The sequence below is a fragment of the Onychostoma macrolepis genome, chromosome 02 (genome assembly GCF_012432095.1).
Source record: "Onychostoma macrolepis isolate SWU-2019 chromosome 02, ASM1243209v1, whole genome shotgun sequence".
Taxonomy (NCBI): Eukaryota; Metazoa; Chordata; class Actinopteri; order Cypriniformes; family Cyprinidae; genus Onychostoma; species Onychostoma macrolepis.
The window spans coordinates 23,713,952-23,729,805 of NC_081156.1; the positions used below are offsets into that span (position 1 = coordinate 23,713,952).

Consider the following 15,854-nt stretch of genomic DNA (forward strand, 5'->3'; position numbering starts at 1 on the left):
TGACTTTTTTTGTTTCAGTCAAAATATAAGGTTAAAATGTATGTAGGCCTATATTAATAAGGGAAGGTGTATATTTAAGTTGCCATGAAAGCATCTTCAGTTATATACTTTGTAAATGTCTTGCCAATCCTGTACATCATTTTCTTCAGGATGATTAATCTTGGATCAAGTCCAAAATCACTGTCAATATATACACTCTTATACCACTGATCTATAGATCAGTGGCTTATACATAACTCTTAAATATATATATTTTTAAATATGGTCTCAGGCATTTATTAAAAGACAGACAGGTAATATAGACATTATGTCATTACACAATTTTGCTGCTAATTTAGTAAACGGTCCACAACATAAATTTATGAATTGCTGAGACAGATAAAACAGCATCATGTATCTATTTACCTTAGCAAGGATTTTGGCCAATCAGAGAGTCGCGTTTTACTACGCCTATGACCGTTGACGAATCACAACTCTTCTTGTTGCATAGACGCAACCTACCAGTGACAGGCTGAGTGCTGTAAAGTTCGGCTGACCCATCATCAGGATAGCAGGTATGAGAATGAGATGAAACTTGGCTAACTTTGTGAAATAATGTGAAGGACTGATCGCACTTGGGCATATCACGCTTTAGACAAATTAGCTAATCCTGTTTGTTATCCATAGCGAGCGATCCTGGCGTTTTTGGTTTATATTAAATTGTGTCACTATGTAGCAGATTAGCTTCGTTGTAGCACAGCGGTGATGATACAAATATACATTGTCAAAATATGTTTCTGAAGTTAAAATATTCCCTTACCAAAAGCCAGATCAGACTCATTCTGTTATTCAGGGTAGATTACATATTGTGTTTATTTTTAAGGTCACCCTGTTTCTAATATGAGTATCGTTTCTTTTAGACTGATAAAGTCAGTATTGCTCTGTTCAAGGCTGCGCGTGCGTTTCCCCTGTTTTGTAGCAGGGTCATAAACCGCCCCGTTCACCTCAACTCCAGTGCTAAAGTAGCATCATTGCTCAAGATGCCCCAGACAAACAAGTTCAAATGTGCTGCAGCCAGCAGTGCTGCTCAGTCTGCTGGTCCAGACCGAGGTGAAGCACTCAGAGACCCCAACGCACCTCCAGGGGACAGTGGTGGAGATGACAACCAAGGAGACCCTCAAATTATTAAATCTCCCAGTGACCCCAAACAATACAGGTATACAAGTCTACATGTACAGATTTTAAACTGTGATAACTAGGTACTATTGGTCAGCATCTGTCTTATTCTTAAAGTAGCAAGTGAATCCTTTTAAAAGATCATTTTACAGTATGTTGGCACTTTAGGCCAGGGAGTTAACAGAAATATGAGATCACATAAGTAAAAAACAAGCTCTGGTTGCATCTTTTGAGTGTGTAATACAACACTGCATGCAAGTGGCTGATGACTAAACCAGCTAACAGATATTTTTTCTGTTTTTATCCAGATACATTGAGCTGAGTAATGGACTGAGGGCTCTCCTGATCTCTGATCGGAGTGGTTTGGATGGGAACGCTGAAGATGAGGATGATGAAGATTCAGAAGAGGAGGAGGAGGAAGTAGAGGAAGCGGTGGGAGAGGAAGAGGAGGGAGACTCGGGGGAAGGAACAGACGAGGAATCTGAAGAAGAAGGTGACAGTCAAGATAGCGACTTTGAAGAGCTTGACGAGGACAACGACAGAAAGAAGAAAAAGGGATCTGAAAAACAGGTTTGTGTTTTGTTTTCTAGGGATTAAGGCTCTGATACTGGCTGCGTGTTATTTTGGTGGAACCTATATATTAAAGGCAGCATGAAAAAAATCTTTCTTTTTTCATTCAGATCAGTCACTACTTCTGTTTCATCGTGACTTGAAGCATACATAATATATCAGCTAATATTACAGATTAGTGTGTGTGTGTGTGTGTTAATTTATCATTTATCAGTATTGGATATTTCAATATGGATTTTTTTTACATTTACATTTTAATGTAACGGCACTTTTACATGTAATATTTGGCTAATCTCAAAAAGAAAATCCATTTCTTATTACTGTACATTGTTTTTATGCCTAAAATCACTTCATTTAAAATGACTTATCTTAGTTTAGTAGTATTTTTATTTTTATCTATTTAGACAGTAATGTCAATCTATATTATCCGTTATGAACCGTAACATGAAAATAAATTGGCCATTGCATAAAAATATCAATTTAACTGTGTCTTTCAGTATTTGTATTTCAGTGCAATTTAATAACTTTTTTTCTGAAATTAGTCTGCAGCGGCCCTTTGTATTGGCGTAGGGAGTTTCAGTGACCCTAATGACCTACCTGGCCTTGCACACTTCCTGGAACACAGTAAGTCACACATGCAGTTGTTTGCCATTGCTGTATTCAATAATGCTTTATTTTCAGTGATAATGTTTAATTCAAACGTGTCTCTCTACTTCCCAGTGGTGTTCATGGGCAGCGAAAAGTACCCTTCTGAAAATGGCTTTGATGCATTCCTTAAAAAGCATGGCGGCAGTGATAATGCTTCCACTGATTGTGAGAGAACCATTTTCCAATTTGACGTCCAGAGAAAACGCTTCAAAGAAGCCCTTGACAGGTGAAGCAGCTCTAAAAGATGTGATCTTATCACATCACATCACCTCTTTTCCTGATGGCCTCTTTGTCTTTTTTTTTTTTGAGTTACAATTCTGTTGAGTATTTTTCTAACCAAAAGCATTGAAATAAAAGCAAATCTTTTAACCTTTGGTTCTACATAACCTTTAAAATAATGTGATTATCTGTTTCAATGTTATCTCAGATGGGCACAGTTTTTCATCTGTCCTCTTATGATTGAAGACGCCATTGACCGAGAGGTTGAGGCCGTGGACAGTGGTGAGTAAAGCATTTATATTATAGAATAAACATAATGTTGATAGCTCAACTGTGCAGTTTAACAGCATGAGGTTTTTTGTTTGCTACAGAATATCAGCTTGCTAAGCCTTCAGACTCTCACCGTAAGGAAATGCTCTTTGGCAGCCTAGCAAAGTCCAACCATCCCATGAGCAAGTTCTGCTGGGGTAAGTCAAACATGTCAAAATCTGCTTTAGAGTAGCTCCTGGGTTTATTCTAAAGTTGTGATTTGTATTTAAGGAAATGCACAGACCCTGAAGACTGAGCCTAAGGAAAAGAACATCAATGTTTACAAGCGGCTCCGTGAGTTTTGGAAGAGATACTACTCTGCCCACTATATGACCTTAGCTGTGCAGTCTAAAGGTAGGTACTGTATGCAGGACTAAACTTGGATATGGAATTTCTAATAGAAAATGATCCTAAAATCTCTTCTGCTACAATCTTCACAGAGAGTCTTGACACCCTTGAGGAATGGGTTAGAGAAATCTTCAGTCAGGTACCCCACAAGTAAGCTCAACCAAAGCCCTATTTGAATATCTGTCAAATGTGATCATATAAATGTGTTTAAAGAGTTTCTCAATGCCATTCAGTGGACAGCCGAAACCTGATTTTTCAGGCCAGTTGAGCCCCTTTGAAACACCTGCCTTCAACAAACTTTACCGAGGTAGGCCGTAGAACTTACTGCTCAAATGAGGTTTAACAAAACTCTAGAACTCAAATATTTTGTTTGTTGTTTGTTGCAGTGGTGCCTGTTAGAAAAGTACATGCCCTCACCATCACATGGGCTCTACCACCTCAAGAGAAGCACTACAGGTAAACCAGTCACGATGGTGCTCTGTGTGGCCCTTTTTTTTTTATAAAAAAAATAAATAAATAAGTGATCCACAATAAGGTTCAGTCATTTTTTCTGACATGGATTCAAAAAACATCTTTCAAAAGTGCTGTTAAAAACTCATTTACAGTATACAACTTAGGGCTGTGCGATTAATCGAACCACAATCGCGATTTGAGAAAAGCCTGCGATGTGGACGCGATATTCTCTGTTCCAGATCAAATGCAAATGCATAACTGCCAGCCTTGAGTGACAAAAAAAATAATAATAATTAGAAAGCGCGCGCGAGTGGGATTATGGCATCTACAAGGTCAGATCAATAGTCAGGCAAAGTAATAGGCCTACTAAAGAAAATGTTATGTAATATGAGATTACTTTGGCTTCAAAATTTGCAAGAGCTGTGCCACAACGCAAAAGAGCTTCCTTATCGGTTCTGCTTTTAGTACTGGAGAATAAAATATACATTTCTTAGATGTTTTTATTAGTACATGAACGTTATCTTACACATTTGATCTCCCCAACAGATTCTGATTTGAATTAAGTTTATAATGCATGTTCGCTATTCCCAATTCAGAAGACCGCACACACAGCCCGTGTCTCTGAATGCTTCTCATACTTGCTCCTCTCTGCCCCACGTGGCGCGTATCCCGCATTTTACGGACGAGCCGTTTACACTTGCCGCACACACGCAGCCTGTTTCGTAATGCTCGTTTATACTCCCGCCCGGCTCCGCACCGCAAGTCTCCATACGAGCGCATCTGGCAGTATGGACGAGGCTTGACGCACGTGCACAACCTGTGTCAACTCGCGCCTGGCTCTGCGTTTAAAACAAATGTAAATTCAGTCTACTAACTGCTTTGCTAATTTCACTTGGATGAAATGAAACATTCAGCACATTTTCCACTTGTTCTTAAATTCTCAAATACTTAAAAATGAATAAATCAGCCTACACTGTAAAAAGTTATAAGTTGACTTAACTTAAAAAAAAATTGAGGAAACCTGTTGCCTTAAAATTAAGTAAATGATAATTAAAAAAATAAGTTAAGTGAATTGTGAAGTTCACTTAACTTTATAAAATATATATATTATATACTTAAATTTTAAGGCAATGGGTTTTTCTCAATTTTTTTAAGTCAAGTCAACTTATCACTTTTTAAAGTGTATGTAACCTGTGTAATACTTGAATAATTGACTAAAGTAATACAGTTCTTTATTTACACAAAATAAACAAATCTTTCTGGTGAAATTCAGTAATTAAGTAAATTCTGTAAGAGTAGTAATACCATTATAATCTTCCCTGCTGGAAAAACAATAGAACCCCTCCCAAAACACAATAGAAAATGTAATGGATTTAAGGGTTATAATGGGAATTGTATTGGTTTTAATATAATGGTGTCTACTGGCATTTGTTGGATTCTATTGGATGTAATCTGGCAGATTGGAACCAATAGAACAACAGTAATTACTATTGCAATAATGCCCAAAACACACTACAAAAAGGAATTTAGTAATGGTTTTAATGGAAACCATAAGAATTTCTGTGGTTTCTATTGTTTTTTTCAGCAGAGAACAATACCCATACTGTGCTGCACACTATTGACAATATTGAGCTGAAGCTTGACTTTGCAAAATTAAAATCGCAAATCAAATCGCAATTAGATATTTTCCCCAAATCGCACAGCCCTACAACATATCCACATCTTTGATACGTCCCACTCCAATATGTCACAGATGGCCATTTCACTGGGACTTTACATATTGATTTTGTTGGTCTTTATTGGAATGCCAATATTATTTTTTTATAATATGGTGCTTAGCCAAAGCTCTTCATGTTGGTCCTCAGGGTAAAGCCTCTGCATTACATTGCTTGGCTGATTGGCCATGAGGGAACTGGAAGTATCCTGTCCATGCTTAGGAGGAAGTAAGTCCTTTCTCTCATGATTTGGTTTTTAATGAATGACAAGTTGGTTCTACTTTCATTGTGACTAATCTGTACATGCAGCATAAATTTTGCACTAACCCCAGAAACTGTGAAATTGAATCTCTTTCTCTCTGTCTAGATGCTGGGCTCTGGCTTTGTTTGGAGGAAACAGTGAAACTGGTTTTGATCAGAACACCACCTATTCAATATTTAGTATCTCCATCACTCTGACTGATGAGGGCTTCCAGAACTTCTATGAGGTCTGCAAGGGTCACCAGTCTAGACTTTACATTGTTTTACATTTCTGTGATCCTACATTACTAGTGCATGTCAAAATTATGCACTACAGTTACGAGCATCCTTAAGATATAATATTGTTTTCACACTTAATGTCATTATAGAAATACGGGGGAAGCTGAGAAACTAACAGCTTTGCTAAATGTGTGTAAAATAGGATTACAAAGCCTCTGAGGCACAAACACACCCCTTTTCCATCCTAAATTATAACAGACACGATTGCTATAAAGTTTAGCCCCGCTGAGAATGAATTCATCTGTGGTAATTTGGATGGTTTTCTTCATTCAGGTTGCTCATCTGGTCTTCCAGTACTTGAAAATGCTTCAGACCCTTGGGCCCCAACAGAGGTAGGCCCTTCATATGAAGTGTTTATTTTGAGGAGGAGCATTGCAGAACTTTTACACACACTACATTGAATAATGTAGTTTGAAAGATATCACAAAAAAGTTTGCTTCTCTGTGGCAGAATATATGAAGAAATTCAAAAGATTGAGGCCAATGAATTCCACTATCAGGAGCAGGTAAGGTTATTTGTCAGGCTATGAGCGCTTAGCTGTTTCTCATCAACTATGGAGTATTTTTCTATTTCTGGCTTTTAGAAGCAATTTAAAAAGAGATGGATATGAGTATTTGTTTGTAGACACTGCACTCACAGTGATGCTTTTACAGACTGATCCTATTGAATATGTGGAGGACATCTGTGAAAACATGCAGCTGTTCCCAAAAGAGGACTTCTTAACAGGAGACCAGCTAATGTTTGAGTTCAACCCGGAGGTAGTTGCCCATCACATGCAGCACTGATTTTGATTACAGGTTTTGAAAAATATTTGTACACACTTGTGTGAAAACACAGTAATTGTGATATATATTTTTTTCTCTCTTAGGTGATCTCTGCTGCACTAAACCTCCTTACACCAGAGAAGGCCAACTTGCTCCTTTTGTCTCCAGAGCATGAAGGCCAGTGCCCACTCAGGGAAAAGTGGTTTGGGACCCAGTACAGTGTAGAGGGTTTGTACATTTTATTTTAACTCCCTATTTTCAATTTAAAAAAATACAATATTCAGGATCAGTAGTTAAAAATTGGTGTCCTAGAATCTGTGACCGTATTAGATTACTCTGGAAATAAAAGTCAGAAGCCAGTGTTGCGGATTTACTCATTTTAATAAGATTTTCTCAATCACAGAATTAATATATTTAATAAACTCATAAACTCAATGCCAGTTTAAAGTGGAGAGCTTGCTCTAGCTAATGAGTCAGTGTAGCCACTGCAGCCGTAGAAGGATATCTAATGCCAAAATTAAGAAGTACTTTGCTTGTGTGGGAGTATTTTGGTTTTGAACATGATGACTGCAGGAAATGATAGCTGATTTAAGTATACTAGTAGATTGAGGGTGGTTACTCAAAAGAGAAATGAATCTTAAATTAAGCAATTTCTGCCTATTGCTTAGGTAAAACGTTGAGAATTTGAAAATTATTTTTCTCAGGCTGACGTGTTTATTACATGAGATTATTTCCTGGTTTCAAATCTACTTAATTTATTCTAAATTAATCATAGGTTTATCTCACGTTATGCAAGAAATAGCATTAAGCATTTTTCCTCTATATTGTGCAGCTCTGGAGACGCAAGCACTTGTTTGAACCATGTTTTTTTTTTTCCTTACAGACATACAGCAGCATTGGAGAGAGCTTTGGGCAGGAGATTTCGATCTAAACCCAAGCCTTCACCTGCCTGCTGAAAATAAGTTCATCGGTGGGTGTCTTCAGTTGACGTCTTTTAATGTTGTCGCTATGTACTGTATCTGTAGCCTGTTTCAAGACTGTTTGCAATTTTTCTTGTCTCTCTTCACCTCCAGCCACCGATTTTGCCCTCAAAACCTCTGACTGTCCAGACACAGAGTACCCTGTCAGAATAATGAACAATGACAGAGGGTGTTTGTGGTATAAGAAGGACAACAAGTTCAAGATTCCCAAAGGTGTCGTTGTATTTGTCTCTACACTCAATATATCATGTCTCCGATGTCCAATAGCAAAATAGATTGAGTGGGAAGTACTGAACCTCTGTGCTCAATTACCCAGCTCACACTTACGTTTTCTCTCTCTCCCTACAGCATATGTGCGGTTCCACCTTATATCACCTGTGGTTCAGAAGTCTCCAAAAAAGTAAGCTGGAGATCATGTGAAAAGGCACAGTCATTCGAGCAGATCTTGTAAATGCTGTAGCCATGGAAACCCCATCTAGCCATTAGTGTCTGCTCGGGTCTTAGGAATCACTATCTTTAATTTCTATTCTTGCTCATCCATTTACCTTTCCATCTGACTTTCTCTTTTTTTTCTCTCCTCTCACCTCCACTTAGCCTGGTGCTTTTTGACCTGTTTGTGAATATCCTGGTGCATAACTTGGCGGAGCCGGCCTACGAGGCTGATGTGGCCCAGCTAGAATATAAATTGGTTGCAGGAGAGCATGGTCTTGTCATCAAGGTTAAGGGCTTCAACCACAAACTACCGGTAATTAACAGGCACAAATCAGATTATATGAAATTGGTGTCGTCTTTTTATTTTATTTAGATTTTTAATATTTTTTGCAGTTGCTGTTCAACCTGATTGTGGATTATCTCGCCGATTTCTCCGCCGCTCCTGATGTATTCAGCATGTTTGCAGAGCAGCTAAAGAAAACCTACTTTAACATCCTCATCAAGCCTGAGAAGCTTGGAAAGTGCGTCTTTACATTTGCCTTTACATATATGCATGTAGCAACCTCATACACAAGCACTCTTATTAATTTTTTTTGCCATTAAAAAAAAAAAAAAAAAGTTTTCTTTAATTTAGAAAATACAAATCAGATGGACTAATTCAAGTCCATTTTTAGAGTTTTTACACTGCTAATCTATTGTGTGCAACATTCAAGCATGTGACACATTTGTTTCTTGCAATTGTGATTTTGTGTGAATTCACTTATGCCACCTTAAAACATCTGTGTAAATACAAGTACACAAACTTCATTGAGAAGTTTGAGGTCAGTAAGATTATTTTTAAAATGTTTTTGAAAGAAGTCTTTGCTCACCAAGGCTGCATTTATAAAAATACAGAGAAATACAATATCATTGTAAAATATTAGTATAATTTAAAAGAACATAATGTACTTTAAAATGTATTCCTGTGATGGCAAAGTTGAATTTTCAGCAGTCATTACTCCAGTCTTCAGTGTCACAGGATCATTCATAAATCATTCTAAAATGCTGATTTGGTGCTCAAGAAAATGTTTTATGTCATAATCGTGAATATTTTAACTTTTGTCCTTCATTCTTGCTGAGTAAAAGTGTAAATTAAATTAAATTAAAAAAAGAATGACCTTACTGACCTCAAACTTCTAATTGGTAGCATATGGTACGTTGATGCAGCTTCTTCAGCGATGTAGTGTCAAAACTGCACTAGAATAGGCAAAATGAAGCATAATATAATTGGCTTGGAACATCATGATGGGTCCTTCCTCAACCCCCGCAGTCCCATATGCCAGTGTCTATATAACTATTGCTATATATATCTTTTTAATGAAAAAAAAATGCATGATCTTCCCCTCATCGTTCTCTGTCTGTCCATACGTGTCTCCTCAGAGACGTGAGGCTTCTGATTCTAGAGCACTCTCGCTGGTCGACCATTCAGAAGTACCAGGCTGTGCTGGATGGGCTCAGTGTGGATGAGCTCATGGAGTTTGTGGGCAGCTTCAAGTCAGAGCTATATGCTGAAGGACTAGTGCAGGGAAACTTCACTAGCACTGTGAGTTTTCACACGTTTTATAAATACACTGCATGTATTTGTTTTTCAAGGAACATTCCAGATTCAAAATATTCCACAAATGCTGCTGATAGAGCTTACTGTGTATTGATGTATACTTGGAGTATTATAAAATTATGTTATACTTGTATAAGTAAAAAGCTTTCATTTTACTGTGTATAACTGCAGTTGTTCTATTATGAAACATAGATCTTGTGATCTTTTTTCTTGAATCTGTAGGAATCCATGGGATTTTTGCAGTATGTTACAAAGTAAGCACTTTTTTTCACCAGTTTATTTTGTATAGCACTACCACTATTTTTTAAAAACAGAATCAGATAGCATTTTTTTTCTTTCCACACTTTCAGCAAATTGCAATTCAAGAAGCTGTCAGTAGAGGTCCCTGTTCTCTTCAGAGTGGTAGAGCTTCCTCAGAAGCATCATCTCTGCAAAGTGAAGTCTCTCAACAAGGGAGATGCAAACTCTGAGGTCACTGTGTATTACCAGGTAAAATGACCTTGTTCATTGGTTTAGATCAGACATATAGGCATATTTACTTTTTATATATTGCAAAAAATAAAATGGCAATGCTTGTCCCTAATATTTTTTGGTATTTCTTTTGATAGTCCGGTCCTAAGAACCTACGTGAACACACACTTATGGAGCTACTAGTGGTGAGTATGAGTTTTGGTTGCTGACTACATAATGAAAGCTATCGCTTACAGTAAACGTTACTGTAACTTTATGTATGTATAAGAAGTATAAGAACAGCTGCCCCAGGGTTTTTTAAGCAATAAAGTCAGTCCCTCTTGCCAGATTCAAAAGAAGTTCTCAGTTATTGCTCTCCAGGGCGCTGAGCACACACATCTGCATGGCCATAAGCTCAACTCATCCACTTTACTTTATACTGAAGACTGATTTTGGATGCTGTCCAGTTCTCTGTCTTTCTCAGCAGTTACTTTAAAACACTCTGAAAGGTTGAGCTGGCTCTCATTGTAAAGTGTAATGTGCTGTTCTTAAGGTTCAACGATTTATTTATTTTTTCTGGTGAATCGCTGCTGATAACAGCTTTTGGAGCTACAGATGTCTATAAAAGACAGTATTGTCTCTTTTTTTAAGTTGGGATTTTGTTTGCATCTTAAACTAAAGCTTCACTAAAGAAAAACTAAAAAAAACATTTAATATATCAATTTTAAAAACCATTGGCTAATTAGAAATTCTTACTTCTCTGCAACTTATATCAACTAAATCCTATATTAGACTTCTGTGCAGTTCTACTGTTATGGCTGCAGACTAAAGCATGTGTTCATACATGGCCTGCTGACATTACTTAACTAAGTTTTATCATTTTGTCTCCTGTTGTAGATGCACATGGAGGAGCCATGCTTTGACTTCCTCCGAACCAAAGAGACACTGGGGTAAGTCTGTGGCACAGAGACAACATTAAGACATTATGTTGCTCCAGTTGCTGGTTTTAATTAGTTGTACTCCATCTGTTTTCACAGATATCATGTCTACCCAACCTGTAGAAACACATCAGGTGTTCTTGGATTCTCAGTCACAGTGGAGACTCAGGCCACCAAGTTCAAGTGAGCTCTCACTGTGCTTTTTGGTTGCAGTTCACTGCTGCATCAGAATTATCTGATTTATGTGCTGCAGCTGCTGCCTCTTGACTTCAAAATCATAATTAACCTTTATCTCCACCTCTATCTCGACTAAATTGCAGTGTTACTTTACACTGATTGGCTCTCTTTATTATTCCTGACGTGAAATACAGCCTACAATAAATGTTAACAATGCATCCATGTGCTTACAACATGCATAACATTTTATTGCTTTTATAAAAGTCTATCTTATGAAATGCTGTGTTAATATATATCAGGGTTACCACTGTAATAAATATAAGGGAACTGTGACTTTCCACAAGTCATATACTAAAAAAAAAAGTCTTGTAAGGTCTTGGAAGTTAATAGAGTTTAAATTTTTAATAAATGACTTTTGTTCTAAAGTATTTCTTTAGGTAGAAAAAAATGAGGTTTCTATTAAATGATTTTTAAAAATGTTCACAATTTGAAAAGTTTGGGGTCAGTATGTTCCTGAAAAGAGTATTGCAGTTTACACAAATATTAAGCAGCACAACTGTTTTCAACATTAGTAATAATAAGAAATTTATCAGGTGATCACATGACACTGAATATTGGAGTAATGGCTGATGAAAATTCAGCTTAACACAAATTATATTTGAAAATCTATCAGTGTTTTTTTTTTTTTTTTTTTCAAATGGTTTTGGTGAGCATAAGAGACTTCTTTCAAAATATTTTTCATGGTAGTGTAGGTCAGGAAGTGTGGGAATCCTGTTATGTTAATTCAGTAGTGCATTTTAAAAGTATTTTCTATTGGGTTGAGTTTGCTGCATGCTGCAAAAAATGGCTTCGGCACATAGTAAATTATGTAAACTGTTAATTTGAGCTCTGTAATATTTCAGAGTGATGTTAAATGTGCAAAAACTCTTTTTCTCTTCTCCTTTCTGGGCTCATTTTCTGCATTCTAGCACTGAGCTGGTGGAGACAAAGATTGAAGAGTTTCTGGTGAGCTTTGGAGAAAAGATGAGCAGCTTGAGTGATGAGGCTTTTAAGACACAGGTGACTGCTCTCGTCAAGCTGAAGGGTTGCGAAGACACCCATCTCGGCGAGGAGGTGGACAGGAACTGGACAGAGGTGGTCACGCAGCAATACGTCTTCGACAGACTCAGCCGAGAGGTGAGAAGCCCTGTTGCACAAGGGCAAAGTCAGACAGCTCAGCAATGTGTTAATGATGAATTGTGGGAATATACTTGGACATAGTCATATTTTTCTGCTTGTACAACAGATTGATGCACTGAAACTCATGACCAAGGCCGAACTCGTGAACTGGTTCATAGAACACCGGGGTGAAGGCAACAGGAAGCTCAGTGTACATGTAAGTTTACCGCCACATCGCTCTCTTGAGATTCATCTCTGCATTGAATCTAATTATTAAGAGTTGCCTTTTTTCGTCTCAATTTTCTTCAATTAATTCCCCTTAATATATATAGATCCAGTCCCTGCTGACAAAAATCTGGCATCTTTCTCCATTTATATTGTTTTTTTAATGCATACTTTGATATATATATTACATTACTTCACTTGAAACTTTTGATATTTTTTTGTAAAATCGTAATGGATTAATTCATAGCTTTATCAAATTGTTAGTATATACCATTATTAATGTATTTTCTTGTATTCAAATTGATCTGTTTGCCTGTTAACTGATATTTATTAATCTAAGTAACATTTTTAACTATTGCAATTACTAGTATTATCTTTAGTTTTCAGGGGTTTTTTATTCCTACTTTTGTGGGTTTTACCAAAAAATTTTTTTAAAGAACTAATTTCCTCTGTCTAATGCACATCTGTTTGTTCATATTTTATTTAGTGAATATACTGTTTTAGATACCAGTCTGAATGATGAATGGTTTCTTTACAGGTTGTTGGTTATGGAGTAGAAGAGAACGATCCTCCTAGTGAAGAACAGCCGGCCGCTGGAGAGAAAGAGGAGGAAGGCAGTAAGATGTCATTGTATGGGGAGGTTTCCAAACTCACCTTCCTTCCTGCTTCCACTTTACTGGCCTCAGCCACTTCCATCACAGACATCCAGGCCTTCACTTCCACCCTCAAGCTCTACCCTTACCACAAGATTCTTAAATAAACAAAAGCATGGACGTACTCTGCCGGATGGCACACAGGCACGCACCCCCTACCTCCATCTTCCATCCTTTCTTCTCGTGTACTCTGTCATACTTGGGCAGGGATGAGCTGGGGCCGGCTTTGTCCCGATGTTCTCGTACTTGAGAAACGAGCTTCAGCCTTGTGTGCATTCATATAATGAGCCCTGCTGTTGAAATAACATTGCTGTGAATGTTGTGTGTTTGTGTGTGTGGGCGGGCATGGACTGGGCTCAGATTGGGGGTCTTGCTGACAGGCGCAGATCATAGACATGACTTAGAACATAAACATGACTTTAAACTACTCAGAATTGTATGAATTTTATCAATTGGTCTGCAGTGTTAAGTTTGTACTAATACATTTATAATGTTCTGACACTGTGCTGAAAAGTATAAAATATATTTGAATGAAATTCTGTAAGAGAGATTGCTGGACTGCTTTTTATGTAGCCAGTTGATGATGCCTGATGCTGAGGATGTGTAATGGTGCTCAGAGGTGGGCATTAGAGCATGCAAGACCAAACTGATGATGCTTCTTTTACTGCTATAGCGCCATTCTGCGTTTGGAATAACTTAGACCTGTAAACTGAGCAATGGCTAATATCACTGCTTAAATTCAGAATGTGCAAATATATATTTATTAAAAGCACCATGAAGCTACTAATGGACTGAATTTGAATGTCTTCATCTCTTTTATAAATAACCATTTAATTGTTTAAAAATTAAGCAAACATGAAATCAAAATGTACACTATTTACTTAATACACGTTTCTGGTATTGTTGTAGGCTACATGATTCATGATGCATGTTATTCTGAATAACAAAATATTTGTATTAATCTATGAAAATTAATTTTTTTCTGCCACTGAAACAACATTTCTTTTCAGCTGACGTCACGGAGCACGCGTACTGCGTATCCTCACTCCTCCAATCGCATCGCTCAATTCTGGTGCTAATATTTGCTCCGTTTTTTCCCGCTTTTTCAGCACCTTGGCGAAAGAAACTAGAGGGTTAAATTTAAGTTTGCTGTCAATATGAAATGAGAAACAATAAAAACATCGTGTAGGCCAGATTCCTGATCAAAATAACTCTTACGAGACTTTTCTTTTAATGAATATCTTCATTTTATAAATAGTTCAAAAATACGAATTTGAATTGAGTCATCTGACACACTGAACTGCAAATATTTATTTTTATAGAGTCGGTATCAAATTGATGAAAGTTATCAGTAGCCAGTGCCAACGTGTCATTAAAGACAAATTTATTTATTTATTGTAAAAAAAAAAAAAAAGGAATATTTTAACAGAACACTCCAAATATGTGCACATTATATTCTTAATGTATCATATATAAAATGCAGTGGGGATGGACATGACTCCAACAAAATTCTGTAGAAAACGTAAAATAAAAATCCAATACGCTAATTGAATATCCTGTTTGATCTGATTACAGAAGTAAAATGTGTTGTAAATGTTTAATGTTGATATGTGAATAGTAGGCTATAGCAAGACAATCATGTGAACTGTAGGCCTATATGGATATTTATACCAATGTCATTTTAAAAAGCGTCCCCTCAACTCTCCAAAGGTGACCTTAGATTCAGCTGAAAATACGTTGAGAATTGTCACAGTGCCAACACTTACCAGGCACCACATGGAGTTGGCATTGTGTTCTCCTTGTCCAGGCAGGAGGCACATAGCAGCACACAGCAAGAGAGTTGATCTCTTTGTGCTCCAGAATAGCTCTTCTTCTCTCACCACCCCGCCTTTTGTTCTGATCCTGCTGTCCTGAAGCGCTCTGTAGAGGTGTGGTACACTGGCTAGAGTTTCATCAGTCTGCTGAAAGCTGCACAGTTTAAGAGGGATCATGTTCTAAATATTTAGACTGTCTTGGCATGCCTGCCTTTTGTAGTTAGACGATTTATCACTACGCTGTCACTACATCTCACTCCTGTAGGGTGTCTTAATTGACGAGCTGCTTAAGTGGGAGGAGGTGTACTGTAGCTAAGAAAGAAAATGGGTGGATATGAATAAATAAGGCAGATATATGTGAAAAGTCCTCCTCCTGCTCTACAGGGAGTTCTCTCAGCTTTACTCATGGAGCTGTGAGTCTCGCTGCTCTTACGGATCATGTTAAATATAAGGAGGACATGAATTATGTGCCTCCCAGGCAGCAAAGCACAGGTTAATTGGGTCTGGCCTTTCGATACTGAGATAATGGCGTCTAATGCTAGATTCAGACAGCCTAATTTAATTCATTTAATAACAGATAAATTCATAGTTGTAATTATAACTTTATTTTTATTTTGTGGAACTGCACTGTTACGAATTTAAAAAGCTGAACATTATCATCAGTGCTGGGTAGTAAGTGATTACATGTCATTTGGATTACGTAATCAGA

At 37.3% G+C, this 15,854-nt stretch overlaps 1 protein-coding gene across 3 annotated transcripts; it reads left to right on the forward strand.

Annotated features, from left to right (window-relative positions):
- Nucleotides 1–474: 474 nt before the first annotated feature.
- On the forward strand, nucleotides 475–14,114 carry nrd1a (nardilysin a (N-arginine dibasic convertase)). Of its 3 annotated transcripts, none has more exons than XM_058750561.1 (31): nucleotides 475–554; nucleotides 959–1,195; nucleotides 1,464–1,725; nucleotides 2,268–2,349; nucleotides 2,446–2,599; nucleotides 2,801–2,874; nucleotides 2,964–3,059; nucleotides 3,133–3,255; nucleotides 3,342–3,399; nucleotides 3,483–3,556; nucleotides 3,636–3,705; nucleotides 5,568–5,645; nucleotides 5,785–5,905; nucleotides 6,231–6,289; nucleotides 6,408–6,462; nucleotides 6,611–6,715; nucleotides 6,826–6,949; nucleotides 7,605–7,691; nucleotides 7,795–7,914; nucleotides 8,050–8,101; nucleotides 8,296–8,446; nucleotides 8,527–8,654; nucleotides 9,553–9,715; nucleotides 9,953–9,984; nucleotides 10,081–10,219; nucleotides 10,339–10,386; nucleotides 11,078–11,130; nucleotides 11,218–11,301; nucleotides 12,264–12,471; nucleotides 12,581–12,670; nucleotides 13,217–14,114. In XM_058750561.1, the coding sequence occupies exons 2-31, from the start codon at nucleotides 1,020–1,022 to the stop codon at nucleotides 13,436–13,438; spliced, it is 3,288 nt and encodes a 1,095-aa protein (XP_058606544.1). In that variant the 5' UTR covers nucleotides 475–554; nucleotides 959–1,019; the 3' UTR covers nucleotides 13,439–14,114. The 3 variants fall into 3 exon arrangements, with proteins under 3 accessions (XP_058606544.1, XP_058606536.1, XP_058606551.1); XM_058750553.1 differs by having other exon boundaries at nucleotides 490–554; nucleotides 900–1,195; XM_058750568.1 differs by having other exon boundaries at nucleotides 515–554; nucleotides 962–1,195.
- The last annotated feature ends 1,740 nt before the right edge of the window (nucleotides 14,115–15,854 follow it).